At 54.3% G+C, this 14,222-nt stretch overlaps 1 protein-coding gene and 1 long non-coding RNA gene across 2 annotated transcripts; one reads left to right on the top strand and one right to left on the bottom strand.

The window, feature by feature from the left end:
* Window positions 1-2,131: 2,131 nt before the first annotated feature.
* On the top strand, window positions 2,132-4,971 carry LOC131275567 (uncharacterized). The gene is made up of 3 exons (XR_009182988.1): window positions 2,132-2,180; window positions 3,429-3,543; window positions 4,911-4,971. It is a non-coding gene; the product is annotated as an uncharacterized lncRNA (long non-coding RNA).
* A 263-nt stretch (window positions 4,972-5,234) lies between these two features.
* On the bottom strand, window positions 5,235-13,707 carry LOC131275523 (ral guanine nucleotide dissociation stimulator-like). Its single transcript, XM_058286204.2, has 13 exons — window positions 13,584-13,707; window positions 13,093-13,203; window positions 11,746-11,939; window positions 11,070-11,126; window positions 10,206-10,399; window positions 9,287-9,957; window positions 8,346-8,561; window positions 7,957-8,060; window positions 7,400-7,484; window positions 6,981-7,055; window positions 6,453-6,539; window positions 6,010-6,042; window positions 5,235-5,696 (listed from the first exon to the last, which is right to left on the bottom strand). The coding sequence occupies exons 2-13, from the start codon at window positions 13,195-13,197 to the stop codon at window positions 5,571-5,573; spliced, it is 1,947 nt and encodes a 648-aa protein (XP_058142187.1). The 5' UTR covers window positions 13,198-13,203; window positions 13,584-13,707; the 3' UTR covers window positions 5,235-5,570.
* Between the last annotated feature and the right edge of the window lie 515 nt (window positions 13,708-14,222).

Consider the following 14,222-nt stretch of genomic DNA (forward strand, 5'->3'; position numbering starts at 1 on the left):
CTATTTCACAAGCTGTCCAGGCCCACTCAGGGCAAACTATATTATGGACTTCCAGTATGGACTTTACCTCGGTTTTACTGAGATATAATTAACACACCAGGGAAATGGACGTGGCTCAACTGATAGAGTGCCTGCCTACTACATGGGAGGTCCACAGTTCCAACCCAGGGCCTCCTGGCCATGTGGTGAGCGGGACCACATGCAGCGCTGCTGCACAAGGAATGCCATGCCATACAGGGGTGTCCCCCACATAGGGAACCCCACGATCAAGGAGTGGACCCCATATTGAGCTGCCCCACGTGAAGAAAGTGCAGCCCACCCACAAGTGGGGCCACACACAAGGAGAGCAGACATAGCAAGATGACACAACAAAAAGACAGATTCCCATGCCATTGACAACAACAGAAGTGGACAAAGAACACGCAGCAAATAGACACAGAGAACAATCAACTGGGGTGGGGGGGAGAAGGGGAGAGAAATAAATAAATCCTAAAAAAATAAAATTATCTGTGATTAATTAAAAAAAAAAGAGACAGATTCCCAGTGCCGCGGAGAATGCAAGCAGCCTCAGAACACACACGAATGGACACAGAGAGGAGGGGAGGATGAAAGGGGAGAGTAATAAAATAAATCTTTAAAAGAAAATTAACATAACTTTAGCCTTTTAAAGGGCCATTGTCAAAGTATTTAGTGTATTCAGAAGGTTGTAAAACCATAACGACTACCTAATTGCAGAAAAGTTTCAATAAATCCAAATGAAACCCTGGACCCAATAGTACTAACTCCCTCCCTACTACCCTCAACCCAGCCCCTAGCAACCACCAATCTATCTTCTCTGTGTGGATTTGCCCAGTGTGGAACCTTCATACCAAAGGAATCCTGTAAGTGGCCACTAGTGTCCAGCTTCTTTCACTTACCATTATGTTCTTCAGGCCCCTTCCGTTCCAGCATGTATCTCTACTTCATTATGTCTTATGGCTGAGAATATCCCATTTGATGCATAAACTACATTCTCTGTAAGCCTTCATCGTTTATGGCCATTGGAGTTGTTGGTATTTTCTGGCTATGATGATACCAAATGTTCCAGATTTGACCATAAGACCTTTACCTGAAGACATCTGGGGCATGTAAATGACAGTTGCTGTGTGGGCACTGGGAGGGATACATGAGATGTGGCTCTGGGAAGCTCACAGCTGCCACTCTGTGCTGTAGCTAGCACCTGTCTCAGGAGCTAGAGCCCCCATCCCAGTTGGCCAGTAAGAGATTCAAAGCCAAACACCTACCAGGAAGCATCAAGCTTTAGAGAAAAAAGTGATTTCCCTGTCCTGGACATTAAGTGTGGGTTGTCTTTGGACTCAGGGAACCATCAGACTAAGCATGGGCTTGGGAAGACTGATGATTTAGCCATAGGATCTCAGCTCTATACCAAAACAATCCTGTGACTGGGGCAAGTTGCCCCATCTCTGGGCCTGTTTCCTATTCTGTGAAATGGGATGATGCTGCATGATCTCTGAGGTAGTGAGAGCATTTAGCAGGGTGCAGTGGGAGCTGTGTAGGGATTTGTTTGCATCCTGGGGGAAGCCCCCAAAGTAAGCTGACCCTCATTTCCAGCCGCCATGTCCCTGAATCCAGTGGTGTCAGCACCATCCACTCCAGTGTCCAGCACAGGTGGAGCCAAGGCTTCAGCAGCAGGGATGCAGCTGACTCGTGTCCTATACATACAGCTGATGCCTCCAGTTCTAAGGTAAAATCCACCTGGACCATGTCTCAGATTCCAAAGATGGCCAGGAATTTAAAGAGAATGCCCACCTCCTCTCCGTGTTGGCCCTCCACTCACCCTCCCTTCCCTGTGCCTGTTTGCCACCCCCATCCACAAAGGTCTTGATGATTGTTGACTGCTAAAGAACTTCTAGAACTGATAGGAGCTTCTAGAGCAGCCCAGGGCTGCCCTGAGCTCCCAGACCTTCTGCTTATCTTTGTATTCCCCATCACAGAACTCGTCCGTAGTCACATCAGCATCTGGAGGAATGCCTTCTTCATCTCCCTCCATCCAATCCAGGGCCATGCAGACCAACCACATGCATGGTTACTCACACGTGCTCTATAAATGGCAAGGGGGGCCCTGCGGCATTGTCCGTGTCAGCCTGTATGAGGACAACGTCAAGTACAAGAGTATCCTGGTGAGCTGGGCATGTGGAAATCCCCTGGGGCCCCTCAGTGGTTCAGGCAGTTGACACATAAGGAAGAACATGTTCCCTCCCTGCCTTCATGGAGCAGACTTCCTGGTGGATGGTGAAAGACAGGCAACCACCTGCAGAGGCAGGAAGAGTGTGAGTTCAGTGGCAGTCAGGGCTAAGGATAGTGGACATAGGGGCTGAGGCTGGCACGTGGAGTGAGCACAGCCTGGGAAGAGCTTGCTGAGGTGGCCCAGAGAGGATCAGGGAGGGGACAGCCCACCAGGCCCAAGGAAGACATGTGCTGGACAGCCCCTGGATCAGCCAGGAGCCCAGGGCCTGAAGGAACAGGAACCAAGGGGAAGAGGTGGGTCCAAAGAGGTGTGGGTCACATCAGGCCCTGTGACTGCTAGACAGAGCTTGACTTTCTCTTGGGGGGAGACAGAGCCACTGAAGGGTCAGAGGAGAACAGGGATAGCAGGTGACTTTTGGCATCAAAGTGGAGGTTGAGCTGATGCATGCAGATACCAGCCAGTTAGGGCTGCTGCTGTGACCAGCATGGACAACAGCATCTGCCCCAGGACAGTGGCCATGAAGGTGTGAGCAGGGGTAGATGCCGGATGGGATGTGCATATGGAGCCATGCCTGGCCCCCTGCACAGAGACTGGGCCTAGGAGCCTTGTTCCATAACCACCCTGGGTGCTCCTCTCTTGTGGCCAGGAGCAGGGGTAGTTTCACTAAGCTCTCACTTGTCTGACCCATGTCCTGATCCTGCCTCCAGATTGGCCCTCATTTCAAGGTAACTGCATTCTAGACCTTGCTGACCACAATTGCATCCTGGAGCCCAGGGCAGTCCTGCTGACCTGTAGTGTATCATCCAGCCCCTCCTCCTCTCTGACATTTGGGCTCACACTGGATGTGTGCTATTTCCTGGGTGTTCACTGCTACCTGGAGGGGTCCTGGAAGGTCAGGGGCAGGGCAGGGGAACACCATCTCCCATGATTTGGAGGCAGGAAGTGAGAGCGTGAGGGCCAGATTTCACTCCTCAGTTCCCACAGTCTGTTGCATGGTCACTCTTTGGCCCCTGAGTTCTTGGCCTCATTCCATGATCTCTTGTGGGTCCAAGGGAAGAGCATGTGGCCCCTATAGACCCCACCCTGAATAGAGTTGGCCCATAGGATTTCTGGCAACTGCACTGTGAGGGATCAGGCTCCAGGACTCAGGCCCTGAGAGTCTGTCCCTGATCCACCACAGGTGACCAGCCAAGATAGGGCTCTAGCCGGGATCAGCAAGGCCCTGGAAGAACACAGCCTGCATCAAGACAAGCCAGAAGACTACAAGCTGGTGCAAATCATATCAGACAATCGAAGTAAGTCAGGAGGAGTGTTGGAGAGGGTGGTGTTGGAGGGAGTAGGCATGAGCCCTGTTCACAGCCTAAAGATCCGAGGCCCACTGGTTCCAGTATACCTGACAGCAGGGTGAGAAGGCACCCTGTCCAAAAACAAGGTGCCGATGGCAGCCCACAGGGCCCACAGCACCTTCTCCCTACCTGCTCTATCTCCCTTGTGTACCCTTCCCTGGATGTGACCCAGGCATTGGGAACCTAGATCAAAGCTAACACCATTGAGGTTCGCAAAGAAAGGGCTTTTCACAAGATGATGAAGAAGAGGGGCTCAACTTAAGGGTGTTCTGTGATACTGCACCTCCAAAAGCACCATGACTGATGGACACAAGTGCCAAATATGCACAGACCATCTTGTTATGATAGTGAAAACTAGACAAAGTCTCCTCAATCCCCTTTGGAGGTTTGAGGGAGCCCCCTCAGTATTCTAGGAAGTGGGGAAGTGAAAGAATCCAGAATAGCACTGACCCAGAGCCAGACTTCCTGACTCTGAGCCCTTATATCAGTTAATCACACTCCTGGGCCTGCTCCTTATTCCCATAGGGGAGAGAAAATTCAGCACTGAATGCACACATAGCATGCCTGTGCACAGTAAGGGTAACTTATTCCCAGTGAGCTGATCCTCCTCTCCCAGCCATTAACCCAGGCAAAGTAAAATAACTCCCACCTTTCCTAGAAGGAGGTTCGAAATCCTCTTCCATCTTTCAAATGAGAAATTGCAGCTGGGAGGTGTGAAATAGGGCAGAAGGACCTGTCCTACAGAACAGGAAGACTGAGGACTGGAGCAATTAAGAAAGGAGATGAGTCACCATGTCACTGAAGCCAGAGCAGGAACTCCAGTCTGGTGTTTCTTTCTAGCTTGTTCTAGGCCACAAAGACAGTTGGAAAATAGGGTCAAAGTGTAAATACTTTAGGATCCCGCTCGGAAGGCCTGGCTCAGGTGGTCTTTGCTGGGCCTTAGTGGTCTTGTCCTGGGTAGTGCTGGATTTGGTGTATGTGCACTGGGTTCTAGAAAGTCAATTTCAGCCCCTGGATCCTGAGCAGTGAAGCTGGCAGGGCATGGTGGTGAGAGTACATGATCTCATGGCAGCTCCATTCTGAGGATGGCAGTTAGGAGTCAGAGTCACTCTTTAAATAAGTGTCCTTCATTGTTAGCTGCACCTCTGCAGAGTCTTTCCTTCAGGCAGATGTCACTCCCAGGACTCCTTTATGGTCCTGGAGTTGGAATAGGGAATTGAGGTCCCTGGCTGGGGCCTTCTCTCATGTGGGCACAAGTGTTGGGGTGTCCTGGGGTCCTCCAGGGCAGTTGACCACCCTTCTATCCCACCCCCCAGTGCTGCAGATCCCACACAGTGCAAAAGTTTACTACACTATGGATCCCTCAGCCCATCACCATCTTCTTCTCCTGAAGCAAAACACACCTGTGGTTGCCAAGGTGAAGGACAGAGCTATCTCAGCCCTTCTGGGGAGTATGCAGAAGGGACCCAAGTTCCAAAAGGGGAAATTCTAAATGGCCCTGATGCCTGCCAGCTCAGGGTCCCCCTTCCCAGGTCTGCCTGGCCAAGTAGTTTTGCTCACCCCAACCTCAGTGGGCCAGGCCAGGCAGGCACTTCCCTGATATGTCCCTGATCTATGTCTGAAATAATCCACTTTCTCGATAAATAAAAAAGAGCTTCTAGCTCTCTTTATTGAACAGACCTATAAGTAAAGAAAATCTGGTAGCAAAATCCTCCTCTCATGTGTAGATTTTGGTCTCTAAATGCTATTTTACATGGAAAGAGAAGAGGGCACCTGGGAGGTTGTGTGAGTCCAGGTCTTGGACAGGAAATGCATGAGAGGTCCCTGACAATTCTTGCATCCTGGAGAGCAAGGAATGGGCCCAACCCACAGCACAGGTTTTCAGAACATGAAAGGAGCCAACTGCAGGGTCTTATGGTGACCCAGGAGCCACCAGGACCATCCCGCTCCTACTATGGCCTGATTCTGTCCTGGCCTCACTGGTCCTTCTCACCGAGCTGCTCCATGGCCACAAACCAGGCTCCAAATGATTCATGTGGCACAAGGGCCTCATAGCAGCAGCCCGCCTGGAGCTGCTGCAGCTCCTCCACCATCTGGTATTCCTGGAGCCAAGGAAAGGAAGATGTATCATCAAAACCTGGGTGGGCTTGCTAGGTGGGATGGGGTCTGGTTTTAGTCCTGTGGATCCCCCACCTCTTCACTCCCTTCCAGGCTCTGCCTGCCCTCAGGGCTGACTTCACACAGCTCATCCTCCTAGAAGTTGTTCTTCATCCCATGCACAACCCCACCCACTATCCCCCTCAATTTCAGAGGAAGCTATGAGCAGCCCTGGGGGGTCCTGCCCAGGAGGGTCTCTGTTTATCACCCTGACCCCACCCCAGCCCCACCCCTGTAGTGATGGCCACAGCTACTCACCTTCCTTTTTTTTTCGAAATTAATCTTCCTTCCCTGGAAGGCAGAGAATTTGCATTCATCATAAAGGGGCTCCTAGCCATTGTCAAGCCCATTGCCTCTCTGCCCCTGTCATGCTTTACTACTGCAGGTTCAACATGCACTGGGCAGCCCAGACCACAGATGGACTCAGGCAAGCCCCTCGGTTCCTTTAGTGGGGACTGGGAGTGGTGACAGAGAGACCGTCCAGTCCAAGTTTTGATGAACCAATGGAGAGAAGGCCCCTTGGATCAGCCTCCATCTACTCTTCTGTAAGAAGTTCATGGCACCCCAGCTCCCAGGGCATCTGTGAGGCTCCCCGGAGACATGATGTGCTCACTGCTGAGAGCTCAGGGCTCACAGAAGGACCTGTCCACCCAAGCCTCAGGGCCCCTTTCCCACCCTACCCTGGCCCCCGAACAACTCACATCCAGATACTCTGGCATGGCATACTCCAAAAGCAAAAATTCTGTGAGGAAAGTTCTCAGGCATGGGACCACACCTTGGATGTCACCCTGTGGCATTGGATAGGGTGGGGATGAGCACAGGCTCTCAGGTGCCCCCAAGACACCACTTGGGAAACTCCTCAGTCTCAGACTCCAGGGATCACCCAGCCTTCCTCTAGGACACTTTGCTGTAACCCTTAAGTTCCCCTTAAAGCCTCCAAAGACCCCAAATTTCTCTGCAGCCACCTCCCAGGACTGACTTTTCTTCAGTAACCGTGTGTACCCCTCCCCTACTCCAGCCACCCTGAGTCAGCTCCTCAAGGTTCTTGCTCTGACTGGCTGCAAGGAGACCCCCAGGATTCCCACAGCTCATCGTCCTAAGGCCAGGAGAAGGGACATTGAAGGGAGGCTTTCCAGGCTCAGTGGACTGGAGGGACAGGCTTGAGAAGGGCCCCCATCCTGATTTGGAGGCCACCTCACCCCAACTCCTTTGGCCTCAGGCACACTCACCCTCTCTTGCTGCTGGTGCTGCCTCTGGACTATTTGGGGATTTGCCTCCAGGGTGGAGAATTTAGAGATGGACCTCTGCCAGGGTGGAGAATGAGGTCAGTGAGGCCCTCCCCCTCACCCATTGTCCCGTGGGTCTTGAGCACCTGGGAATAGTGGCCTGCGGGAAATCTGCTGCCACCACAAGCACAATGTCCCCAGCATGACCTTGTGCATGCGGACTGCTCTCTTGAGCCCGTTTTTTCATCCATGGTGTGAGGACACAGCACTGAGTCCTACAATGATCCCCTCCCTCTGCCCATGAGCCAAACATCCTTCTTCATCTTCTTCCAGAATAGGCCAGGCTGGATGTTTTCACAGAAACTTTCAGTGAAAAACTAACCACCCCACCTCCTGAGCCCTGACCCCAGCCTCCTCTTTACCTTGATGATCAGCTCACTGCCATGGGAGACGTTGTGCTCCTTCCAGTAAATCTCTGACAGAGTCAGAAAGAGGCAGAAGCTGTCCCTGGGGGAGGGCAAGAAGGAAGGAAAAAGTTGGAGTGGGGGGGAGGGAGTAAGGGCTGAACCACCTTCTTTTAGCTGCTCGGGACTCGGACTGCCTGGGTGGGTGGTGTTGAAACTGGGTAAATCTGAGCACTGCAGGACAGTGTGGACTAGTGAGCTGAGCTCTCATGTGTGCACAGCAGGGACTCCCATCCCTTTCCATCAGCAGCTCTTTTTGCACATGCTTTTTTCATTTGGACAGAGTGTGTTGCTGAGAAGCAAACCCTTAACATGCTCCCATTTGGCTCCACTCCTTAAGAGACGGAGGAGGGAAGCGGTGTTGAGGCAAAACAGCTCACCTCAGGTGATATGGAGACCTAGAGCTACAATCTGCCTGGCCCTACCCAGGAGCTGCTGCCTCCCAGACTCCCTAAGTGGCGATTTCCCCAGGTCCCTGGCCCAATCTTATGTCCCCTAGAGAGAGGCCTGCCCACCTGGAAACTTCCTCCCATGTCTTCAATAGACAGAGGAGTGGATAGCTCTGGAGACCAGAGATGACGGCATAGAAGGACGATTGGTTATGGAGGATTCGGCACTCCTGGGAGGGAGAAAGATACACCATGAGAGTGGGTGTGAGTGTCCCCCTGCTCCAGCTTCAGCTCCCACAGTTGATATCCACTCCCAGGATGAGATAGACACTGATGGAGGCCCTGAGGCACGTCATGGACACAGAGTGACACCCACAGCTGTCCTGAAGAGGTAGCCTTGTTGGGAAGGGAGGATAGTGCAGGACTGTGCTACAGGCCAGGAGGGCCTGTGGTCCTGAGAGCCAATAAGTATAAAGTGGGGTTTCAGGACACCAGAGAGAGCCCCCTGAACATACCCTGGCCACCTCGATCCAGTGCTCCACCACCCTGGCCCTGGCTGGGTCCTTCATGCTCTGGTTCCCGACACAGGTGGACATGACGTAGTTTATCACCCGGTTGAAATGGGTGATGGTGGCATGGACGGTGGGCGCCATTTCTTCTTTGCATTTTTTGTTACGCTGGGACCAGATGGAGCCCAGGCAGTGATAGGGCACCACCTTCTTGAAGAGATCCTGGGGAGGAGGGGATGTCAGGAACCATGCCAAGCTCAGATGCCCTAGGCCCTCCTGACCTAGGCTAGGGTCCAGGGGTCTCAGGTGGGGCTTGGCAGGCTGAGGACAGGGTGTGTTCATTGTTCCCTGAGGGGACCTAGCACTCTAGAGTCCTCAGCCCCAAGGCCTGCAGGGGAGAGAGCTCCATTTTCAAGTCCATCTCACAGCCCCCAGCCCCCAAGGTGCCTCAGACTTCCACAGGCCCAGGTAGCACCATCAACCCTCATTATAATGCATCCTCGGATGCCATGTGGTCAGGTGCATGGTCCCTGTGGGGACCCAAGCCTCTGGGTCCCTGCCTAAGGATCCAGTACACACAAGGGCCTATCTAGTGTCAATGTGATGGAGAGCACCAGCACTGTGCGGGACACCATGGGGTTGGCTGCACCACAGTGAGCTCCTTCAGGCCTCCATGATGAAGCCCCCTCAGGCTTTCTATTTCTTTGCTCTCATGTCATGTTCCCAGTCAGTGCATGAGGCAGAGATGGTTACTGCCCAATATCTACTCTCCAGAGGAGTGAAGCATGGGCTTAGGGAGTAGTAAACTTGCCCAGGTTGAAATTCTGGGAGTGGAGCCAGTGTTTGAACCCAGATCCTAAGATTCTGATTCAGGGGGTGGTAAGGTGGGCAGCAGTTCCCAGAAGGAAGAGCCTCCCAGCCCCACCCTATCATGTCCAGCTGCTCACCACATCCATTCGGGTCAGCTGCTGTGCCACCAGCTCCGGAGGGAAAGCCAGGAGGTTAGCATTCTCCTCACTCAGCCTGATTTCCAAAGGCAAAGTACAAGTGCAGGAAGGTTCCGGGGGTGTGGCCTGCCCCAGTGCTGGGTCGAGCCTTGGCACTGGCTCTGGTGGTGGTGCCAGACTTGCCTCCCCCTCAAGAGCCGTTGCTGCTGAAGCCAAGTTAAGAGGCTGTGGTTCCATAAAGGGCACTGACTTGAAATGTGTAGGTGACACTGGAGGTGGTGGTGGGAGTGCCTCCAGTTCAGGAACTGGTGATAGAGATGGTGATGTGACTTCTTCCAGCATGGCTGCAGGTGCAACATCTGAGGATGGAGCTGTCTCTACTATCAGAGTCGGCATTGATGGTACCTCCACAGGTGTCACAGGCCCTAGCACTGTGGGTAGAAGTGGTGGTGGTGCTAGAGCCACCTTCAGCTCCGGAGCTGGTGCTACATCACCTAATGCTTCAGGCTCTATTTGTTGTCCAAGCACTGGGACAAACTCAGGAGCTGGCAGCAGAGGTGGAGATGGAGCTTCTTCAGGCTCTGGAAGTGCCCCTGTGACTGCCACAGGTGGTGGAACTGGCAGTGGATGTTGTCCTGGAGGCATTTGCTGCTCTGGGGCTGACAAATGAGCTGCAGAAGAGGTAAGTTCCAAACCATGAATTTCTTTAAGTGTCTTTAAGCTCCCACTTGAAGCTCCCACTACCTTCTGGGGAAGATCCAGCCCCCAAAACTGTTCCCAGACTTCAGTCTCCAGGTGACTTCTCTGGGGCTCCTCTTTGTTCCTGACCTGGTGGCAACCCCTGGTAGTCCCTGCCAATGGGTCCAGTCCCGGTCCTCACCCCACAAGCTCACATGCTCCCATCCTGAGGCACCCTCACCCTTTGGCTCTGCCTCAATGGGCTCCAGATGGCTCCTCCATGACAGTAGAGCTATGGCTCGGCACTCCAGGGTAGAGCCAGGAAGATACACCTGGGCGTAGCCCACCAGCAGCTTGAGGCAGGGCAAGCCTGGAGGTTGTGTGAAATCCTCAGCATACTGGTCCATCCAGGTGCCCAGCAGCGAGGAGACGGTGCTGAGGACAGGAGGGGGCAGCAGAGTCAGACATGGGCCTTTCCTTCCACACTGCCCCAGGGACCCTCCCATTGGAAAATCAGGTCCATAAGGACAGGAGAGGTTTTGACTGCTCTCTCCATAGCCAGGCATGGACACACAGTGGGAGCTTCTTCAGTATGTCAGTGATAAGGGAAGAAGATCTGTCCTCCTCCCCCGGGCCCTCGTGGCCCTCCCCCCAAGCAACTTCTGCCCTGCACAGCTGCCTCATCCTCTGCCATGCATCGTGTGTGTCTCTTCTTCCCACTGACACTGCCCTCCCATACGTCAGCAGTGCAGCCACCCTGCCATCCATGCAGGCAGACAGGAGTGAGGTCAGGGCAGCTTTGGAGCTGGCTGCTCACCACCTCCTGTTGTGGGTCTTCACAAGGTGGTGTTTGGGCTCCTGGGGTGTGATTGGGCTGTGCTGGGCAAGTGTCCTCTGCAGCCAGTGCCCCAGGACCCCACCCACAGCTTCCCTTGACGCCTTTCCAAGTGGAGGGGAAAGCCCTCTGGACTCTACTCTCAAGGGAGCTCATAAGATGGGCGGGGCTTTGTGCTCTGCCCAGTCCTTCCCTGTCACCTGTCCCCCAAACTCCAACACTGGTCTCTGGAGCGGAGAGCACCTTCCCCTCCCCACCAAGTGCACTTACTTTCTCATTTCCAGGCCTCCACCTTGCCTGTCTCTGCCACGGAGGCTCCGTCCATATCTAGGGGAGACGTGGGCATGTCACGGCTGACTCTCTTTGAGAGTACCCCTGCTTAAGGTGACACCTGTTACAGCCTGCAGCCCCAACTCCAATGGAACCCAGAAGGGCAGGGACTTTGGCTGGCTTTGTTCACTGCGTGAAGCTGCCTAAGGAAGTGCCTGTACCTAGTAGACGCTTGATGTATATACTTGATGAAGAAGTGCCCTAAGTGGCACCTTCTCAGGCATAGGGTGGGCCTGGACCCCTCTGACAGGCTACACTGGTCCCTCCTCTTACCCACCAAGGTCAGAGGCCCAAAAGGGACCTCAAACTCCCTTAGTAAAGAGGAAACTCAGGGTCAGTAAGGGGGCGAGCCCGGGAGCCTCTTCACTGGGAGGAGGAAAATCCTGTTAAGGAACAACCCTGCCCCGCCAGCCTCCCTGCCCAGGGAGCCAGGCTCAGGGAAGCACTTTCCATGCATCCTCACTCTTAGTCCTTAAAATCAACCCTGCAGGTAGGTACCCTGACCCCCCTCCTGCCCAAGGAGGAAACTGAGGCCGGTGGGTGAAATGACACTTCTGAGACACAAGTAAGTTGGGGGCAGAGCAGTCAAGGCAGCAGGGACGGGGCGGGCACTCACCTTCTGAACAACAGGTGCAGGACCTGCTCGGTGGTGGTGAACACGCGGTATGTCCCCAGGAAGGTCTTGACAAAGACAAGGTCCCCCTCCTGGAAGGCGGGCACCAGGTGCTCGGCCAGGTTCTCCCACGGGCCTGCCTTGACCATGCGCACCATGCGGTGCTCCTCCCTCGAGCGGGCCCAGACATTCATCCTCTAGGGTGGGAAGAAGAGTCACATGTGCTGAGGGGCAGAGCTGGGGACCCCCGGGTGGGGCTGGGGCTCTGGGCAGTCCTGCTGTATCCAAGCCCTCAGCGCCTTGAGGCCAGGGTCACGTGCGTGCCTCCAGCAGAGAAAGGTCTTCGGCCTCCTTTTGATTTGGAGGTGAGGAGGTAATTGAAAGGTGAGACTCCAGACCTGGCAAAGGACAAGGGCCTGGGTGTCCCTGGGGGGAGGAACCCCACTGCAGGGCCGAGGAGCTGAACTGACACCTCAGGGTCCGGCAGACCCACCTGGTCAGTAAACGACTTCCTCCACTGCTCATGGGGCCAAAGCCACAATATGATGCCATTTGCCACCCAGAACTAAGACCAGGAAACTAAAGGAAAATGCAAAGAGACAGTTCCATATGGGCTGCAGGGATGCTGCCACCCACAGAGACAGCCAATGGTGATGGAACTGCTCCAGGCTTAGGCAGTTCCCGTGTCGCTCGCTGGTGAAAGGGCTGTCTGTGTGTCCTCTATCCACCCCGCCCATTCCAAAGAGCCTCTACTGGGGTGGGGGGAGGGAATATTGCTTAGGACCCATGGTTGGTACACAGGGCACCAGTGCTGAAAGGGGAAAAGGAAAGGAATGTTCCAGGTCCAGCAGCACTGAAGGCCAAACCGCTGCTCTAAGCCTCCTCGCTTCTGGAATATTGGCAGCCAAGTCAGGCCTCAGCTCCTGACCTGAGAAGGGCAAGAGGATGGTCATGGGAGATGGCAAGAACCCTCCTAAGGAGAGGAGCTGTGTGGCTTGGGACAGGTGTGGGAGGACAGTCATGAAGACTATTGCCCGGGGACATGGGGCCAAGGAGTGGAAACAGAAATAGAGCAGCTGAATGCACACAGATCTGATGTGGGCCCACCCTGCAGCCCACCCTGCAGGGAAATCCCTGCTAAGGCCTCCTTTCTGAGGTTCTTAAACTTTTGAGGTGACCTCTCCCTGGTCCATGGAATGGCAGTGTGGTGGAAGGTTCCTTGGGAAGTGGGCTATTGGGCACAGGAGGGGAGAAAGCCCTGGGAGAGAAAGTGGGGGATGCCAGATGGGAGATAGGCTCTGGGGATCCCCCCACCCTGCTGTTTCATACACCATTGATCCCTACTCCCACCTGGTACCAGCGCTGGCCCTGGCCAGGGCCTCGACGGACCTGCACCTTCTCTATGTAGACGGTGTAGATGAGCCCCTCCTCCAGCTGTTCCCCCACCATCTGCATGGAGTTCTGCAAACACAGTGCCCAGCAGGTGGGACAAGAGGTTCAGTGAGAGGCCTTCCCCAAACCACAGGGGATGCAGCACTTCTTTGGAGCCAAGATCCAGGTCAGCCCCATTGGAGAGGAGATGACAGTTCAGGGCTCAGGATTAACACTGGTCCACATGAGAGCCACCCCCAAGACACACCTTCCCACCCTTCCAGCCATGGTGTGGCAGGTGACAGGGAAGGACCTACTGGGTTCCCATCCCTGACAGCCTGCTGCTTCCCAGGGTGGCCCCTGCTTATGCCTCCCCCACACTGGGTGGTGGATGGGACATGGGGCTGCCAAGGCAGGAGCTCAGTAGTGGCAGGTGCTCAGTTGGCTGTTCCTAGGTCACCCCATGTTACCTTTGGGGACCTCCTGGTCAGTGGCCTGGGGCTTTGTGGCTGAGGCCTGAGCCAATTTCGAAAGCCACCGGAAGAGGACTCATTCCTACTTTGGTTGAGGCCTGAGCCTCGGGGTCTGCGAACGCAGCAGGAGAACATCCTGCTCTCTTGAGCATCTCCTGCCAAGTGAGCTGGGAAGGGGCTGCCTCTGGAATCTGGGGGCCTGGTTACCAGGGTTCCAAGTTCTGTTGGGTCTGTGACAAAGGCAGTGAGGTCACCTCCTTCAGTCCCCTTCCCAGTGCCCTCTCAGGACTAAAAACTCCACAAAACTCCTCAAAACTCCCTCTGTCTATCCCCCTCACCCAGATCATCTTGTTAACTGGTCAAAGTTCTGCCCACACGTCCCTCCCCACAGCTTCCTGGAAGGCCTGTGTTCAGCTTGGGCCCTGGCTAGGAGACGCACCTGGGTGCAGACCTGACTCCCTTTTCTTTTCAGTTTTGTGACACCACACTAGTTTCTGAGGCTTCCCAACTCTCCTGCCCAATACACTGGGAATCATTCTAGCATCTGCTTCCTGGGCACATGGTCAAGTCAATGTGGGGCAAACACTGCAAACCCCATAGTCTTGTGTAACAGATTGAATTCACAGATATAGACAT

This window comes from Dasypus novemcinctus, chromosome 23, assembly GCF_030445035.2.
Source record: "Dasypus novemcinctus isolate mDasNov1 chromosome 23, mDasNov1.1.hap2, whole genome shotgun sequence".
NCBI lineage: Eukaryota > Metazoa > Chordata > Mammalia > Cingulata > Dasypodidae > Dasypus > Dasypus novemcinctus.

What these genes read in the sequence shown, in the direction of transcription:
- LOC131275523 (XM_058286204.2), bottom strand. Translation starts at nt 13,197, where the DNA reads ATGCAGATGGTGGGGGAACAGCTGGAGGAGGGGCTCATCTACACCGTC. An exon ending in ACTGGATCGAGGTGGCCAGG is followed by an intron (nt 8,061 to 8,345) that starts GTATGTTCAGGG and finishes TCTCCCTCCCAG; the next exon opens with GAGTGCCGAATCCTCCATAA. An exon ending in GCAGTGAGCTGATCATCAAG is followed by an intron (nt 7,056 to 7,399) that starts GTAAAGAGGAGG and finishes CCACCCTGGCAG; the next exon opens with AGGTCCATCTCTAAATTCTC.